A 17,105-nucleotide genomic window follows, 5' to 3' on the forward strand; every position below is an offset into this window, starting at 1 on the left:
CGCTTTAGACCGTAGAGACTCATTATTTTTGGTGATGGGAAAATTGGCACTGAATGTGGATGTTAGTGAGCACAGCCCAACCAAAGTAAAAATGAGTGAGTGCATATGGATGAGTACAGGCAAACTGGTATACAGATAGGAAGCGGTGTGACAACAGATAAACCAAAAAACCTGTTGCTGTCGAGTCGATTCCAACTCATGGCCACCCTGCAGGGCAGAGGAGAACTGCCCCATAAGGTTTCCAAAGAGTGACTGGTGGATTAGAACTGCTGACCTTTTGGTTAGCCATAGCTCACCACAGCTCTTAACCACTGTGCCACCAGGGCTCCGAAAACAGATAAAAGCTACCACCACTGACCTTTCTGACCAGGGTCACAATAGTTGGTCCCAGACAGAATGGAAGAAAAATATGGAGAACTCTAATTCTTATTTAAAAAAAAAAAAAAGCCAAACAAAACTGGGATAGTAGAGAACAGAGGACTTCCTAAGACTATCACCGTGAGACACTCTTTAAACCCAGAACCAAGATTATTCCCTCAGATCACCTTTTAGGAAACAGCAGAGCGCCGCACAAAATACAGAACATTGCCCGTAAGATCAGTGCCCTACTTAAAAACCAACGGTATGAGACCAAAAGGTCAACAATTACTCAAAAGCGAAGATGTGAAGGTAAGGGGGCAGAGAAACCAGAGTACTAGAAAGGGAACGAACAGAACACAATTAAGGAGAATGTTAACACACTGTGATATATGTAAGTAATGTCACCGAACAATTTGTATGGAAATTGTCAAAAGGGAACCTAACTTGCTATGTAAACTTTCACCAAAAACTCAATGAAATATTATTAAAAGAAAAAAGTACTCAAGGTAGAAATGTTGTGAAATACTAAAAAGCATAAAAAAGGAAAATAAAAACGACTTAAAGATAAAAAAAAAAGAACAACTATGGCCAAAGGTCACATAAAGGAACTCATTTCACCTAAAGGGTATTCAAAAGATACCATGGTAATGATCACCTGGAGTTAGGACTCTTCAGGCTATCCCTGAATCTACTTAAGAAAGCACTGAAGGTCACTAAAACCAAAAAACCAAACCCGCTGCCACTGAGTCGATTCCAACTCATAGTGACCCTACAGGACAGAAGAGACCTGCCCCATACAGTTTCCAAGGAGTGCGTGATGGATTCAAACTGCCATCCTCTTGGGTAGCAGCCATAGCACTTAACCACTATGTCACCAAGGTTTCCCAAAACCAGTAGGTTGCTCTAAAAACCTTCTTTAAAAAGCCGGACGTCATGGGTCTCAACATAACAGACTGGTCCTTTGCTGGAGATCTGCCAGGCAAAACCCTAGATGATATATATGCTCCTGAAAAGTCCAGCACACTCAATTTTTCTCCTGGAGATTTAAGAAGTCAATAGAAGGGATAAACAAAGGTGTGCAAGTTTCCTGTGTGTGCTGGAGGCTGAGAGGACTGTTGCCGGCTGCTCAGAATCCTGGCGTCTATGGGATGTCACCCTATAGCCCTTACTCTGTGTCATGACCCAGTGGCCTGCCTTGGAGGAGGGACCTGGACTCAGGAAGAAAGGCCATCACACCTCATTTTGCCTCAGTTGAGGGTCATGCCAGGACTTAGTCTCCCTATAAAATCCTAAGTGCCTTGATCATCAGGCAGTGTCTTTTCTGTAGCTGTTGCGCCACAGTCCCTAACACTGAACTTTGTCTATAGTTGGCCTATTCAACTGAAAGATCCCTTCACAGTCATGTGTTCTGTTAAATACTTTTAAACCAAAGAAAAAAGTGAAAATCAGTGGCTAGAAAACATCCTATCAAAAGTAAGGTTAAATTTAACCAGAAGAATTTTGTCTACCAAATAATCACATCTACTAGACAGAATAATTTTGCAAACTACACGTACTTGTCTCTAAAGATATGAAAAGTAGAGGGGGAAATTAGTTACAAGGCATACGCTTTGTAATTTTTAATTAAAAAATAGCCATTCATTGTTTAAATTTAATGGAGTGTGTCCAACGTATTGAAATTAGGGAAGGTTTGTCCTATTTTTAAAAGAAAAATCTTCTTTTGCAACATAAAGTACATTTTAATTTACATACTATGAGTCATGAGAATTTTTAAAATGCTGATTCCTAATGTTTAAAAATTATTTTGATGCATTAAAGATTTTCATCCAAAAATACACTGTATTAAAATATATCTAAAGGTGAGATCTTAACCTTCTATTCACCATTTCGTTAACTAAAAACCTTAACGCTTTCCTGCACACACAGACCAAAACTACTTTGTGGTAAGACCAACGGCTAGATTTCACTGTTTTGATTCACATATGTTACTTCACATGGGCCTGACTGGTTTGTAGAACTGACTATTTTTTAAACTGTTGGAAACACCACCTAAATCTTCAACGGACGGGCACTTAATAAAACAGGATAGTTCTATAACAAGAAAAGTAAGAAATTCCAAGTATACTGTGTTTAAATATTACAAACCTTTTTTTGTATTAAGTTAAATTGTGTTGTTGTACACTATCCAGTCGATTTTGACTTATAACAATCCCATGTCACAGAGTAAAACTGCCCCATAGGTTTCCTAGACTATAATCTTCACAGAAGCAGATCGCCAGCCCTTTCTCCCATGGAGCCACTGGGTGGGTTTGAACTACCACCCTTTTGGTTAGCAGTCCAGTACTTAACTATTGTGCCACCAGGGCTCCTTATAGAGGTTAAACACCAACTATCAAAAACCCCAGAACTCTTTCCAATATTAATTTGTTTCCAACTTTCATTCATAAGATTCACATGAGTGAACGTACTTTCATAACTCCTTCATTCCTTTCTACTTCCCTTTGGTGTGTGTCTAGCCTTTCAGTGGAGGGCAAACAGTTTAAAAACATGCCTACATTTGTAAAGATAATTATACTTTGTTAATAATTATTACCACAAACTTTTAATAAACCTTTATAAACATTTAATAGGCAGAAATACCTTAGGCATATCCAACTCAATACAACTAATTAAAACAATTTTTTTTAATGCTAGTGTTGTTCTGAAGTAGCTCACTTAATTTTTCATCAGTGGCGCAATGGTTAAGAGCTCGGCTGCTAACCAAAAGGTCAGCAGTTCAAATCCACTAGCAGCTCCTAGGAAACCCCATGGGACAATTCTACTCTGTCCTATAGAGTCGCTATGAGTCGGAATCAACTCAGTGGTAATGGGTTTGGTTTGGTGTTTTTTTTTTTAATCAAATATTTATATTTTTACTAAAACTAGGTATGGCCTTTTAGGAAGAAAAATATATTCTCTTTGCACTAAAATATCCCCAAATCTGAAACTCTTGGAATTTTACAAATTCTAAAAGGACTCAAAATAAGCTCACTACTGTCCACATGAGGTGGACCACTACAGGAACTGATGAGGCTGAGAGGAAACACTTGATGGAAACCAGCAGTCACTGGGTGTAAAATCCATTTCCTAAGGGACTAATCCTTTAGGTGAGTTAGTCCACCCTGGCATTACTCAGCACTACCCTCATCTGTCCAGCATGTTTTAATGCTATTAAACAAATGTTCGCTGAACACTTACTATGTGCCAGGGAAATGAGATTTCAAATACTGGAATAAATATTTATTCTTAAAAATAAGAACCAACTCATATATCTGCCAGATGCTGCTCTAGACACAACCAGCCCTATAGAAGTAGCACTGGGAGGTGAGTCAAAGCTAATATGCAATCTATATCGGATGGCAATAATCTTCTGTAAAAAGGCTGTGGCCCTTCCGCCCATTGGCAATGATACGGAAGCACCCAGCCTTCCCCATCCTCACAAGCAGTCTGGTCTCAGATGGAGACGATAAGGAAAGGAAGTCATAACAGCGCTGCAGCTGTTCCCGCGTGGCAGAGGAAGAAACTCAGAGCCTGTGTTCAGCACTGAACCATGCAATTCTCATGGAGCTGAGATGAATGAAAATGCAGAGTGATAACTTGACACATAGAGAGCTGAACATGAAGAAAACTCCTCAGGATACATGCAAAGCTGAAATTAAAACCCTCTCTTTCTAAGCCACCAATAAGCTGCTTTGCACTAAAGAAGACCAGCGAAACCCAACATTCACTTTTTGACAAAGAAGGACTGTTCTCTGTAGAGCTATCTTCTCAACAGAGCTTTACATAACCAAGAGATACAAAAAGAAGATAAGGAAGTTGTGACATACATTATTTATTGCTATAATTTAATATTTGGATATTCACTTATAAAGTAAACTAACAAAGCTCAATTAAAGGAAGAAAAAATACACTGATAAGTCATGCTTAAGAGACTGGGGACTACTGTTTTCATCACTGAAGAGTAGTGTTGAATTAAAAGTCTTATGGTTTGGGTTAATAAGCATTCTCACACACTAAGATCCAGGGATCTAGTAGGTTTAAAAGACAAGAGAGTGGGAAAATAAGAATTTAAATAGACAAAGGGTAAAAAAAGCTTCCAGAGAACAACTCTGTTTCTTTAATACTAGCGTTACTTCATGTCCATGGACGAATGGGTCTGGACAAATCCCTGCAGGACCGATGTTGACTGCTCTTCTCTGCAAGAGGAGGAAAGGTCTTGAACTACTAAAGTTGTGCCTTTGTGCAAAAAAAGCTAAAATGGTTGTAGCCCTTGTCCACATCGACCTTCTGTGCTGGCGAGTTCAAAAGAAGCCTTTAACCTCAGGAAGATCCCTCAATCTCCAACATCTGCCGGGGCTGTGAAGAGCTCCCCACGGAGACCTCGCACTAGACCTGTACATCTGGATCTTAAAGGACAGGGCCTCCTCAGCAGCTCTGAGCAAACTGTGTTATAATCAACATTCCAGGTCCCAGGGAGCCTTTCATGGAGACTTTGAGTGAGGTTATAAAGTGATGAGTCTGATTTCCATACATTGCAAAGAAAAGTCAGTCATTATGTTCACACTCTCTATACTACCAAGTATATTATAAAGAAGACACTAAGTAAATGTGAAACTCATGAAAGTTTAAAGCTTTGTAAAAAATTTTGCAGGCTGATCATAATGTGACTAGATTCCATGACCTTTAAATTCTTTCCAGATAGGAAACTCCGTAATTATATGGATTATTTTGGACCCACGTACAAGCCACAAACACTTTATCCTTGTTTTATAATTTGCTCACTGCACACGTTCATCCATGATTTGACCAAACTGGCATTATGCTCAATTCTGAACGCTCAAAAATACTTCAAGTTCTCTTTTCTTCTTTTACTGACTATCTCATTTAATCCTCACAACTACCTTTTGGGATAGATGGTAGTACTATTCTCTTTTTACAGGTGAGGAAACTGAGTCACAGAACAATTAAATAACTTGTTCACAGTCATACAGCTATTAAGAGTTAAGCTTTGTAAGTGCTCTTCATTAACCTTGTAATACAAAATACAAAAGCCTTTAAAATCACTTCAAAATAAAAAATCTTTAATTCTAAAAATTCACAAGGACTTAGTTCCATCTATAGTCAAATTCCTGTACGTACCTCACTGAAAAGGCTTCCGTTCACATATGAAATCCAGAGCTTCCAGAAGTTAGGCAGCTGACTTAAAACCAGCTTGGTCAGTTTTTCAACAAACGCCACCCGGTGGGGAGTTTTGTATCTCCATGCTAAAGGGGAAGAATTGATCTATGAATATACTTCTGAATCAAGAAGAAAGATCTATTTGAACAGACTGCTTCTACACTGTCTAAAAATAAAATACACACTAAAATTAGCCAACATGTGTGTAGAATCAAGTAGTGCACCACTTTAGCTGCATGGCTTTACTTTGCAGTTACAAAAATATTTTCTTTTCATACCATACTACTGATGCCTTCCAGTATCCAACCCCTGTGAGTACACCGTAAGACAGGGGTCTCCAATCTGCCTTTTGTTTTTCCCTTCTGATGAGGACAGACCTTATCTGAGCATCACACTAACTCGAAGGGCAGCGGCCATGGCAGAAGGCCAGGCAGGCAGAACATCAGAAGCAGGGAGGGCATCTCAAAGGAGGTAGCTTTAGCTCTTCATCTGGTTGTTCTCAGGACTTCATGGTCCTCTTCAGAAAGTCACACCTTCAACCAAAATAAGGCAAAGGCAGAGGCTGTCCCATAGCCAGTAACTAAGTTCAAGGCGAATATCAACCTGTTAGAAGACCTGGTGGTCTAGTGGTTAAGCGCTCTGTGGGAGAAAGATGTGGCAGTCTGCTGCCATCAAGATTACCGTTTTGGAACCATATGGGGCAGTTTTACTCTATCCCATAGGGTCACTATGAGTCAGAATTGACCTGACAGCAATGAGTGTTTTATCTATTAGAAACCCCACTACACAGCCTAGTGGTGAAAGCTGTCATAAAGGAACATACTCAAGTAAAACCACATCAGGAATAACTCCACTTATTGCAAAGAAATTTACGAAAAAATAAAAAACATTGACACCTGTTGGGTTACACATCACTTAATACAGTTATTACAGTAACTGGGAAATAAGGAATTATAGATGTCTTACGAGAAGAATAAGTTTGTGGGAATAAAAAACAAATGTACTAACTTAGTGACCATTCCCATTCTCCAATCTCCTCCTCTTTCTTTACCCAGTGATTACCATCTCCTGCCCTTCTCCCTGTCTCCTCTCTGCTGGAGCCCTCACTTCCCTTAACTTCCCTCCAGGCTGTTTCCTGGACCCCCTGCTGTCCTGCTTCTGAGCTGAGAATGGGAAAACTGCAGCACTGTCCCTACTGTAGCTCAGCTGGATCGCTGAGCCAATGTCACAGCAATAATCAAGAATGCTCAAGGGTCAGTTCTATCTGATATTCAGCAACTGCAAGGATGGGTCAGCCTCAGATTAGGGAAATATCAGGTTAAGGGAAGGGTACTTTTATTAACTCCTTCTCAACCACCAACTTCCCTAAGCCAAAAGTTTTGTTGTTGTTATTCCAGTGAGGGATGAGTGTTCCTTATTTATTTTTATGTGTTTAATATTTTTCTGGATAATACATTGCTAAATAATAAAATTAAGCAGGTATATACCCCTACCCCCATTTGCAAAATTCCCACCCCCAGCGAGAAGAAACCACTGTTATTAGTTTCCTGTGATTCTTTTTGAAGTGTTTTATACGTGTACTAAAAAAACCCAAAAACACATTGCCATCGAGATATTCCGACTCATGGAGACCCCACATGCTCCCCCTCCCAACTGTTCTTTCTGCCTGTTTTTTTTTTTTTTTTTTCCTTTTTACACAAATGCATTCTAAACACACTCTTTTGGCCTTTGGCTTTTTTCATTTAACAATGCATCCTAGAGTTCTTTCCACATTCATATATAAAGCCCTTCCTCCTTTTCTGCCCACAGTTACACAGTATTTCACAGTTAGTATGTATCATAACTGAACAAGTCTCCTCTTAAGGAACAAGACTGCTCCCAATTTTTGCAGTTACAACATGTACTTCGGTGAATAATTTTGTACCTGTATTATTTAGCACCAGCGCAAGTGCAGGTGTAGAATAAACTCCCAGAACGTGAATTGCTGGGTCAAAGAGCATACGGAGTTGTAGTTTTGGTAGGTATTATCACATTGCCATCCATTGGGGTTATTTAAATTCCCACCAGCAACACCTGGAAGCACCTGCTTATTTATAACCTCGCCAATGAACAAAACAAATAAATACCAAAACAAAATCTTCACTACTTTGGGTTTTTGCCTATCTACTATCTCCTGGAAGTTACACTGCCTCTCTCTCTCTGTTTTCTTTTTTATGAGTGGGGCTGAGCATCTGTTCATGTGATAAAGAGCCATTCAGACTTTCTTTTTGTGCCTGTAGAACTTCTTTAGGTCCCTGGGTGGCACAAATGGTTTGCACTAGTCTACTAACTTACAGGCTAACTGTTCAAACTCACCAGTGACGTCACATAAGAAAGGCCTGGCAATCTACTTCCACAAAGATTACAACCAAGAAAACCCTACCAGCCAGTTATACTCTGTATCACATGGGGTTGCCACGAGTTAGAACTGACTACAGGGCAACCAGTAAGCCTCTTTATTAGTGATAATGGTCCTTTGTATGTGATATGAGTTCTGGGCAAAAGTTTCAAATGTAGCTTTCACATGTTGAAAGGCATGATTTTTTTTATTGAAATGCACATTGTACATTTGGTTTTATTCAACCAACATTTGTTGTATATCAACCACGTGCAAAGCATCTGGCTAAACTCCAAGATCTATCTATTTTGTTCACCACTAATGTTGAACAGTCAGAACAAGGCCAGGGGCCGACTGTGGAACAGACCATCAATTGCTAATATGCAAGTTCAAGTTGAAGCTGCAGAAAATTTAAACAAGTCCACAAGAGCCAAAGTATGACCTTGAGTATATTTCACCTGAATTTAGAGTCCCTCTTTAAGAAAAGATGTGATGCAGTGAACACTACTGACTGAAGACCAGACAAGTTGTGGGATGACATCAAGGACATCATACATGAAGAAAGCAAAAGGTCATTAAAAGATAGGAAAGAAAGGCCAAAATGGACCTCAGAAGAGACTATGGAACTTGCCCCAGAACACAGAGCAGTCAAAGAGAACAGAAGAAATCAAGTGAAAGAGCTGACCAGAATATTTCAAAGGGCAGCTCATGAAGACAAAGTAAAATTTTATAATGAAATGTGCAAAGACCTGGAGTGAGAAATACAAAAGTGAAGAAAATGTTCGACATTTCTCAACCTTAAAAAACTGAAAAATACTGAATAATGCAGGGATCATCAAAAGACAATGGAAGAAATACACAGAATCACTGTACCAAAAAGAACTGGTCAACATTCACCCATTTCAAGAGGTAGCAAATTATATCGAAGGAAGAAGTCCAAGCTTCACTGAAGGTTATGGTGTAAAAAAAAAAAAAAAAGAAAGAAAGCTCCAAGAATTAATGGAATACCAATTGAGATGTTTCAACAAATGGATGCAACATTGAAAGCGCTCCCTCATCTATGCCAAGAAATCTGGAAGACAGATACCTGACCAACCAACTGGAAAAAATTCATATTTCTGCCCATTCCAAAGAAAGGTGATCCAACAAAATGCAAGAATTATCAAACAATTATCATTAGTATCACACGCAAGTAAAATTTTGCTGAAGATCATTCAAAAGCAGTTGAAGCAGTATTCCAGAAGGGAACTGCCTGAAAATCAAGCCGGATTCAGATGAGGGCTGGAATGAGGGATAGCAATGCTGATGTTGGACGGATCTTTGCTGAAAGCAGAGAATAACAGAAAGGTGTTTATCAGTGTTTTATCAACTATGAAAAGGCATCGGACTGTGGGGATCATAACAAATTATGGATAAAATTGTGAAGAATGGGAATTCTAGAACACTTAATTGTGCTCGTGAGGAACCTGTACATAGACCAAGAAGCAATCGTTAGAACAGAACAAGGGGATACTGCGTGGTTGAAAATCAAGAAAGGCGTGTGACAAGGTTGAATCCTTTCATCATACTTATTCAATCTGTATGTTGAGCAAATAATCTGAGCAGCCGGAGTATATGAAGAACAACGCGGCATCAGGATTGGAGGAAGACTCATTAACAACCTGCAATATGTAGATGACATAATCTTACTTGCTCAAAGTGAAGAGGACCTACCGATGAAGGTGAAGATCAAAGACTACAGCCTTCAGTATGGACTATGCCTCAACACAAAGAATGCAAAAATCCTCACAACTGGACCAATAAACATCATGACAAATGGAGAAAAGACTGAAGTTGTCAAGGGTTTACTCTTACTTGGATCCACAATCAACCCTCATGGAAGCCCAATCCTCTGCCATCAAGTTGACTGCGACTCATAGTGACCCCATAGGACAGAGCAGAACTGCCCCACAGGATTTCCAAAGAGCGTCTGGTGGATTCGAACTGCCAACCTTTTTGTTAGCAGCCATAGCTATTAATCACTACACCAGGGTTTCCCTCATGGAAGCAGAAGTCAAGAAACCAAACAACGCACTGCATTGGGCAAACCTGCTGCAAAAGATCTCTTTACAGTATTCAAAAGCAAAGATGTCACTCAGAGGACTAAGGTGCGCCTGATCCAAGTCGTAACGTTTTCAATCCCCTCACATGACTGTGAAAGCTAAACAATGAATAAGGAAGATAGAAAAAGAATTGATGTCTCTGAATTATGCTATTGGCGATAAAAACGGAACATATCATGGCATTCCCAGAAGAACGAATGACTGTCTTGGAGAAGTACAGCCAGAATGCTCCACAGAAGCAAGGCAGGGGAGACTTCATCTTACTTTGGACTTGTTATCAGGAGGGACCAGTGCCTGGAGAAGGACATCATGCTTGGTAAAGTACAGGGTCAGTGACAAAAGAGAAAAGACCTTCAACAAGGTGGACACAGTGGCTGCAACAATAGGCTCAAACAGCAATTAATTGTGAGGATGGACCAGGACCTTACAATGTTTCATTCTGTTGTACATAGAGTTGCTATGAGTCAGAACTGACTTCACAGCACCTAAAAACAACAAAGTTGAACAGGTTTCGTATATGCCTTCAGAGAGCTTAGAGTCTAATAAAGACAGTCAATTAAACAAGTAATAAGAGTGATATGAGATCAATCTAATGACATGCAAAGTGTATTTCATCTGAGACAGAGAGCTATAATAGACTGGTTTCCCCAACAGTCACTGATAAAGACTAGCTGTTTCAAAACGGCAGCAGCACCCTCCACAGCTTAGGCTATGGCCAGGCATCTCATGGGCCCAATGACAAGGTCGGAAACAGAACAAGAATACCTAAAGCTTATAGGGTAGAAAATACACTCTTAAATAGTTATGTTCCCCAAGAATAATGTTTTTTGAAACATCTGGGCTCCTCCTTGCAACTATACTGTTATGCTGACGATTGTTTTGTACACCCCTACTGTGAGAAAAAGGAGCCCTGTTTGTGCAGTGGTTAAAGAGCTTGGCTGCTAATCAAAAAGTTAGTTTGAACACACCAGCCACTCCTCGGAAGAAAGGTAGAGCAGTCTACTTCCTTAAAGATTCACAGCCTTGGAGACGTATGGGGCAGTTCTACTCTGTCCTATAGGATTATCATGATTCTATTAGACAATGTTTTGTTTTTTTAAACCATGAGAAATCCAACTGTATTTTTTTTTTTTTATATTGTGCTTTAGGAGAAAGTTTACAGTGCAAGTTAGTTTCTTACGCAAAAATTTATACACACCTTGTTATGTGACTCCAATTGCTATCCCTATAATGTGACTGCACATTTCTCCTTTCCACCTGGGATTTCCTAAGTCCATTCAGCCAGCTTCTATCCCTTTCTGCCTTCTCATCTTGCCTCCAGACCGGAGCTGCCCACTACCTGAACTAAGAATAAGAAGCACACTCTTCATGAGTATCATTTTATGTCTTATCCTCCATTCTATTCTTTGTCTGAAGAGTTGGCTTCAGGAATAATTTTTGTTCTGGGTTAACAGAGAGTCTGGGGGCCATGTCTTCTGGGGTTCCTCCAGTCTCAGTCAGACCATCAAGTCTGGTCTTTTTACTAGAAATTTGAGTTTTGCACCCCACTTTTCTCCTGCTCTATCAGGGACTCTCTGCTGTGTTCCTTATCAGGGCAGTCATTGGTGGTAGCCAGGCACCATCTAGTTCTCCTGGTCTCAAGCTGATGGAGATGGAATCTGTGGTTTCTATGGCTCTTTCTGTCTTTTGAGCTCATATTTTCATTGTGTCTTTGGAGTTCTTCATACTCCTTCACTCCAGGTGGGTTGGGACCAATTGATGTACCTCAGATGGTCACCTGCAAGCATTTAAGGCCCCAGACACCATTCACCAAAGTGGGATGCAGAATATTTTCTTACTTTGTTATGCCAATTAACCTAGATGTCTCCTGAAACCATGGTCCCCAGGCCCCCACCCCTGCTACACTGTCCCTTAAAGTGTTTCGTTCTGTTCAGGGAACTTTTCAGCTTTTGGTTTAGTCCAGTGATGCTGACTTCCCCTGTACTGTGTGTTGTCCTTGCCTTCACCTAAGATAATTCTTGTTTATTATCTAGTCAGTGAGTACTCCTCTCCCTCCCTTCCCCCACTCGTAACCATAAAAGAATGTTTTCTTCTGTTTAAATCTTTTCTTGAGTACTTGTAACAGTGGTCTCATACAATATTTGTCCTTTGGCAACCAATTAATTTCACTCAGCATAATACCTTCCAGATTCATCCATGTTATGAGATGTTTCGCGGATTCATCATTGTTCTTTATCTTTGCATAGTATTCCATTGTGTGAATATACCATATTTGTTTACCCATTCATCCATTGATGGGCACCTAGGTTGTTTCCATCTTTTTGCTATTGTGAACAGTGCTGCAGTGAACATGGGTGTGCACAAGTCTACTCATGTGACAGCTCTTATTTCTTTAGGAAAAATTCCAACGAGTGAGACTGCTGGATTATATGGTACTTCTAGCTTTTAAAGTAAGTGGCAAATCAACTTCCAAAGTGGCCGTACGATTTTACATTCCCACCAGCAGTGTATAAGTGTTCCAGTCTCTCCACAACCTCTCCAGCATTCATTATTTTGTGGTTTTTGGATTAATGCTAGCTTTGTTGGGTTGAGATGGTATTTCATTGTAGTTTTGATCTGCATTTCTATAATGACTAATGATCATGAGCATTTCCTCATGTATCTGCTAGCCGCCTGAATGTCTTCTTTGGTGAAGTACCTATTCATATACTTTGCCAATTTTTTAGATTGGGTTGTCTTTTTGTGGTTGGAGTTTTCCAGTATCTTATAAATTTCAAAGATTAGACCCTCATCTGATATGTAGTAGCCGAAAATTTTTTTCCCAGTCTGTAGGTTGTCTCTTTTTCTGTTTTGGTCAAGTCTTTGGATGAGCGTGTTTGATTTTTAGAAGCTCACAGTTATCTGGTTTCTCTTTTGGTGTTTGTGCATTGTTATGTTTTGTATTCTGTTTAGGAGATATATTCTGGCCCCTAGTGTTCTCCCTATTTTTTCTCCCATGATCTTTATCCTTTTAGATTTTATATTTAGGTCTTTGATTCATTTTGAGTTAGTTTTTGTGCATGGTGTAAGGTATGGATCTTGTTTCATTTTTTTACAGATGGATATCCAGTTATGCCAGCACCATTTGTTAAAGACACTGTCTTTACCCCAATTAACAGACTTTGGGCCTTTGTCAAATATCAGCTGCTCATAGGTGGATGGATTTACATCTGGATTCTGTCCTCTGTTCCATTGGTATATGTATCTGTTGTTGTACCAGTACCAGGATGTTTTCACTACCGTGGCAGTATAACAGGTTCTAAAATCAGATAGTGTGAGGCCTCCCATTTTCTTCTTCTTCAGTAACGCTTTACTGATCTGGGCCCTCTTCCCTTTCCGTAAGAAGTTGCTGATTTGTTTCCCCAACTCATTAAAAAATGTCATTGGAATTTGGATCGGGATTGCATTGTATCTGTAGATCCTTTTGGGTAGAATTGACATTTTCATGATGTTGAATCTTCCTATCCATGAGCAAGGTATGTTTTTCCACTTATGTCGGTCTCTTTTGGTTTCTTGCAGTAGTGTCTTGTAGTTTTCTTTGTATAGGTCTTTTATGTCTCTGGTTAGATTTATTCCTAAGTATTTTATCTTCTTGGGGGCTACTGTAAATGGTACTGATTTGGTGATTTCCTCTTCGAAGTTCTCTTTGTTGGTGTAGAGGAACCCAACTGATTTTTGTATGTTTATCTTGTATCCTGATACTTTGCTGAAATCTTCTATTAGTTCCAGTAGTTTTCTTCTGGATTCTTTAGGGTCATCTATATATAAGATCATATCATCTACAAATAGAGATACTTTTACTTCTTCCTTACAATTTGGATGCCCTTTATTTCTTTTTCTAGCCTGGCTACGACCTCCAACACAATGTTGAATAAGTGTGCTCATAAAGGGCATCCTTGTCTGGTTTGTTCTCAAGAGGAATGCTTGCAGACTCTCTCCATTTAGGATGATGTTGGCTCTTGGCTTTGTAGAAATGCCCTTTATTATGCTGAGGAATTTCCCTTCTAGCCCTATTTTGCTGAGAGTTTTTATCATGAATGGGCGTTGGACTATGTCAAATGCCTTTTCTGCAGCAACTGATAAGATCACGTGGTTCTTGTCTTTTATTTATATGATAGATTACACTGATTGTTTTTCTAATGTTGAACCATCCCTGCATACCCAGTATGAATCCTACTTGGTTGTGGAGAATTATTTTTTTGATATGTTGTTGAGTTCTCTTGGCTAGAATTTTGTTAAGGATTTTTGCAACTATGTTCATGAGGGATATTGGTCCATAATTTTATTTATTTATTTTTTTTTTGTGGTATCTATACCTGGTATTGCTATCAGGGTTATGCTGTGGTCACAGAATGAGTTTGAGAGTATTCCATTCTTGTACGCTCTGAAATACTTTTAGTAGTGTTAACTCTTCTCTGAAAGTTTGGTAGAATTCTCCAGTGAAGCCGTCAGGACCAGGGCTTTTTTTTCGTTGGGAGTTTTTTAATTACCTTTTCAATCTCTCCTTTGTTATAGGTTTATTTACTTGTTGTACTTCTGTTTGTGTTAGGTTTGGTTAAAAAAAAAAAAACACCCAGTGCCATCGAGTCGATTCCGATTCTAGGTAGTGTGTTTCTAGAAATTTGTCCATTTCCTCTAGTTTTTAAATTTGTTAGAGTAAAATTTTTCATAGTATTCTGTTATGTTCTTTTAATTTCAGTTGGGTCTGTTGTCATATTGCCATCACATTTCTTATTCAGGTTATTTGTTTCCTCTCCTGTTTTTCTTTTGTTGATCTTCTCAAAGAACACGCTTTTGGTCTTGTTAACTGTTTCAACTGTTTTTCTGTTCTCTATTTCATTCCATTCTGCTCTAATTTTTACTATTTCTTTTCTTCTGGTGCCCACTGGCTTCTTTTGCTGCTCTCTTTCAACTTGTCCAAGTTGTAGAGTTAATGTTTTGATTTTGGCCCTTTCTTCTCTTTGGATGTGTCCATTCATTGCGATAAATTGACTCTGCGTGCTGCTTTGCTGTGCCCCAAAGGTTCTCGTAGGATGTGTGTTCATTCTCATTTGATTCTATGAATTTCTTTATTCTGTCCTTAATTTTTTCTATAACCCAGTAGCTTTTCTGCAAGGTGTTGTTCAGTTTCCAGACGTTTGATTTTTTTTTTCCTTGCTTTTTCTGTTACTAATTTCTACTTTTATGGCTTTATGTTCAGAAAAGATGCTCTGTAATATTTCAATGTTTTGGATTTTGTTAAGGCTTACTTTGTGGCCTAATATGTGGTTTATTCTGGAGAATGTTCCACGTGTGCTGGAAAAGAAAATATATTTGGCTGCTCTTGGGTGGATTGTTCTGTATATGCCTACAAGATCAAGTTGGATGATTGTGGCATTTACATTTTCCATGTCTTTATTGAGTTTCTTTTTGGATGTTCTATCCTTTACTGAAAGCAGTGTGTTGAAGTATCCTACAATTATTGTGGAGCTATCTATTTTACTTTCAATGCTGTTAGAGTTTATTTTATGTATTTTGGAGCCCTCCTGGTGTACTGACCCTTTAATCGTTATATAGTGTCCTTCCTTTTGTGGTAGATTTTGCTTTAAAGTCTATTTTGTCAGAGATTAATATTGCCACTCCTGTATTTTTTGATTGTTGTTTGCTTGATGTATTTTTTCCCACCTTTTGCGTTTTAGTTTGTGTGTTTGAGTCTAAGGTGTGTGTCTTATAGGCAGCATATAGAAGGATTTTTTTTTATCCATTCTGCCATTCTCTGTCTCTTTACTGGTGCGTTTAGTCCATTTACATTCAGCATAAGTATTGATAAGTATGCCTGTGCCTGGGCGAAAAGGGCTGTGCCTGCCCTGAGTTCCTAGCTTAGGGGAGCTGAAAGAATATTTTTTCCTGTTTGTTAATCTGTTCCTGGAAACCCTTGAGACTTGCCAGCCTCCACAACCATGTGAGCCATTTTCTCTAGTTAAATCTCTCTATCTTTGTCTCTCTCTCTCTCTATGTATGTATGTTGCTGTGGTTAAGAGCTTGGCTGCTAACCAAAAGGTCAGCAGTTCAAATCCACCAGGTGCTCCTTGGAAACTCTATGGAGCAGTTCTACTCTGTTCTATAGGGTTGCTATGAGTCGGAATTGACTCGACGGCAATGGGTTTTTAATCTGTTCCATCTCCAAAATCAGGAGAATGCCTCAGGATGTGTGACAGGTCCTACTTCTGGCCCAGGGAGCACAGCAATCACTGAAATTGAACAGGGACCCAGAGCAGCGCAGGAAGCGGGCAGGTAAATGAGAGAGGGGTGGTTTCCAAAAAGGTTTTTTTCTTTTTTTGGCCTGCATGGTAGGTTAGATACCTATACTTATCTTTCGCTGACTGAGCACCATGTCTCACTGGTTCTGGAGGCTTGAGCAGACTCTCCGCTGCTCGGTTTTTCCCGATGTGGAAAATGCATCCTGAGCACCACTGCTTGCCTCACCATGTGCACCAGCCAATCCAGCCTGCAGGCTGCTGGTGCAGGCCAGGTCAGGTCTGGTAACTCCTCGCTGCTTCTGAACTGTCTCTCCCTCTCCCTGCCACACGGTCTGATTTCTTAACTTTGTCTTTGATGTTCAGGGCTCCTAGACTGTCATATATAACTGATTCACTTGTTTTTTCAGATCTTTGTTATAAGAGGGACCACAGGAAGCATCTGACTCCACCATCTTGGCCCCACCCTCCCATCTATACTCTTTGCTAGGACATTAAAGTGAAAACAAGTTAAAACCCAGTCCTGGCTGGCTTTTGAACCTGGACTAGCTCTTTGTGTGGTCTGACCTAGCTCACTACATTCCCTTATATCCTACAGACACAAGTCATACACACATACCACCGGCCTCAAGCATTTGTCTGTCATATTTTCTGTGCCCCTCACACCAAAGAAAAACAGGGGAACACTGCCTTTCCAGAATTCAAATGAAAAAAGATATTTTAAAAAACAAACAATCAGAACGTAAGCTCAGCTTCTCTCTTGTTGGTATTCTA

At 39.6% G+C, this 17,105-nt stretch overlaps 1 protein-coding gene across 5 annotated transcripts in view; it reads right to left on the minus strand.

The window, feature by feature from the left end:
* The window catches only part of EXOC2 (exocyst complex component 2), a 313,056-nt gene that overhangs the window by 164,764 nt on the left and 131,187 nt on the right, over positions 1-17,105 (minus strand). For all 5 annotated transcript variants that reach the window (XM_049882080.1, XM_049882096.1, XM_049882088.1 and 2 more), the window contains exon 13: positions 5,539-5,663. In XM_049882080.1, the coding sequence (XP_049738037.1) occupies positions 5,539-5,663 (125 nt within the window). The remainder of the gene's footprint in view (positions 1-5,538; positions 5,664-17,105) is intronic.

The sequence above is a fragment of the Elephas maximus genome, chromosome 1, assembly GCF_024166365.1.
Source record: "Elephas maximus indicus isolate mEleMax1 chromosome 1, mEleMax1 primary haplotype, whole genome shotgun sequence".
NCBI classification, from domain to species: Eukaryota; Metazoa; Chordata; class Mammalia; order Proboscidea; family Elephantidae; genus Elephas; species Elephas maximus.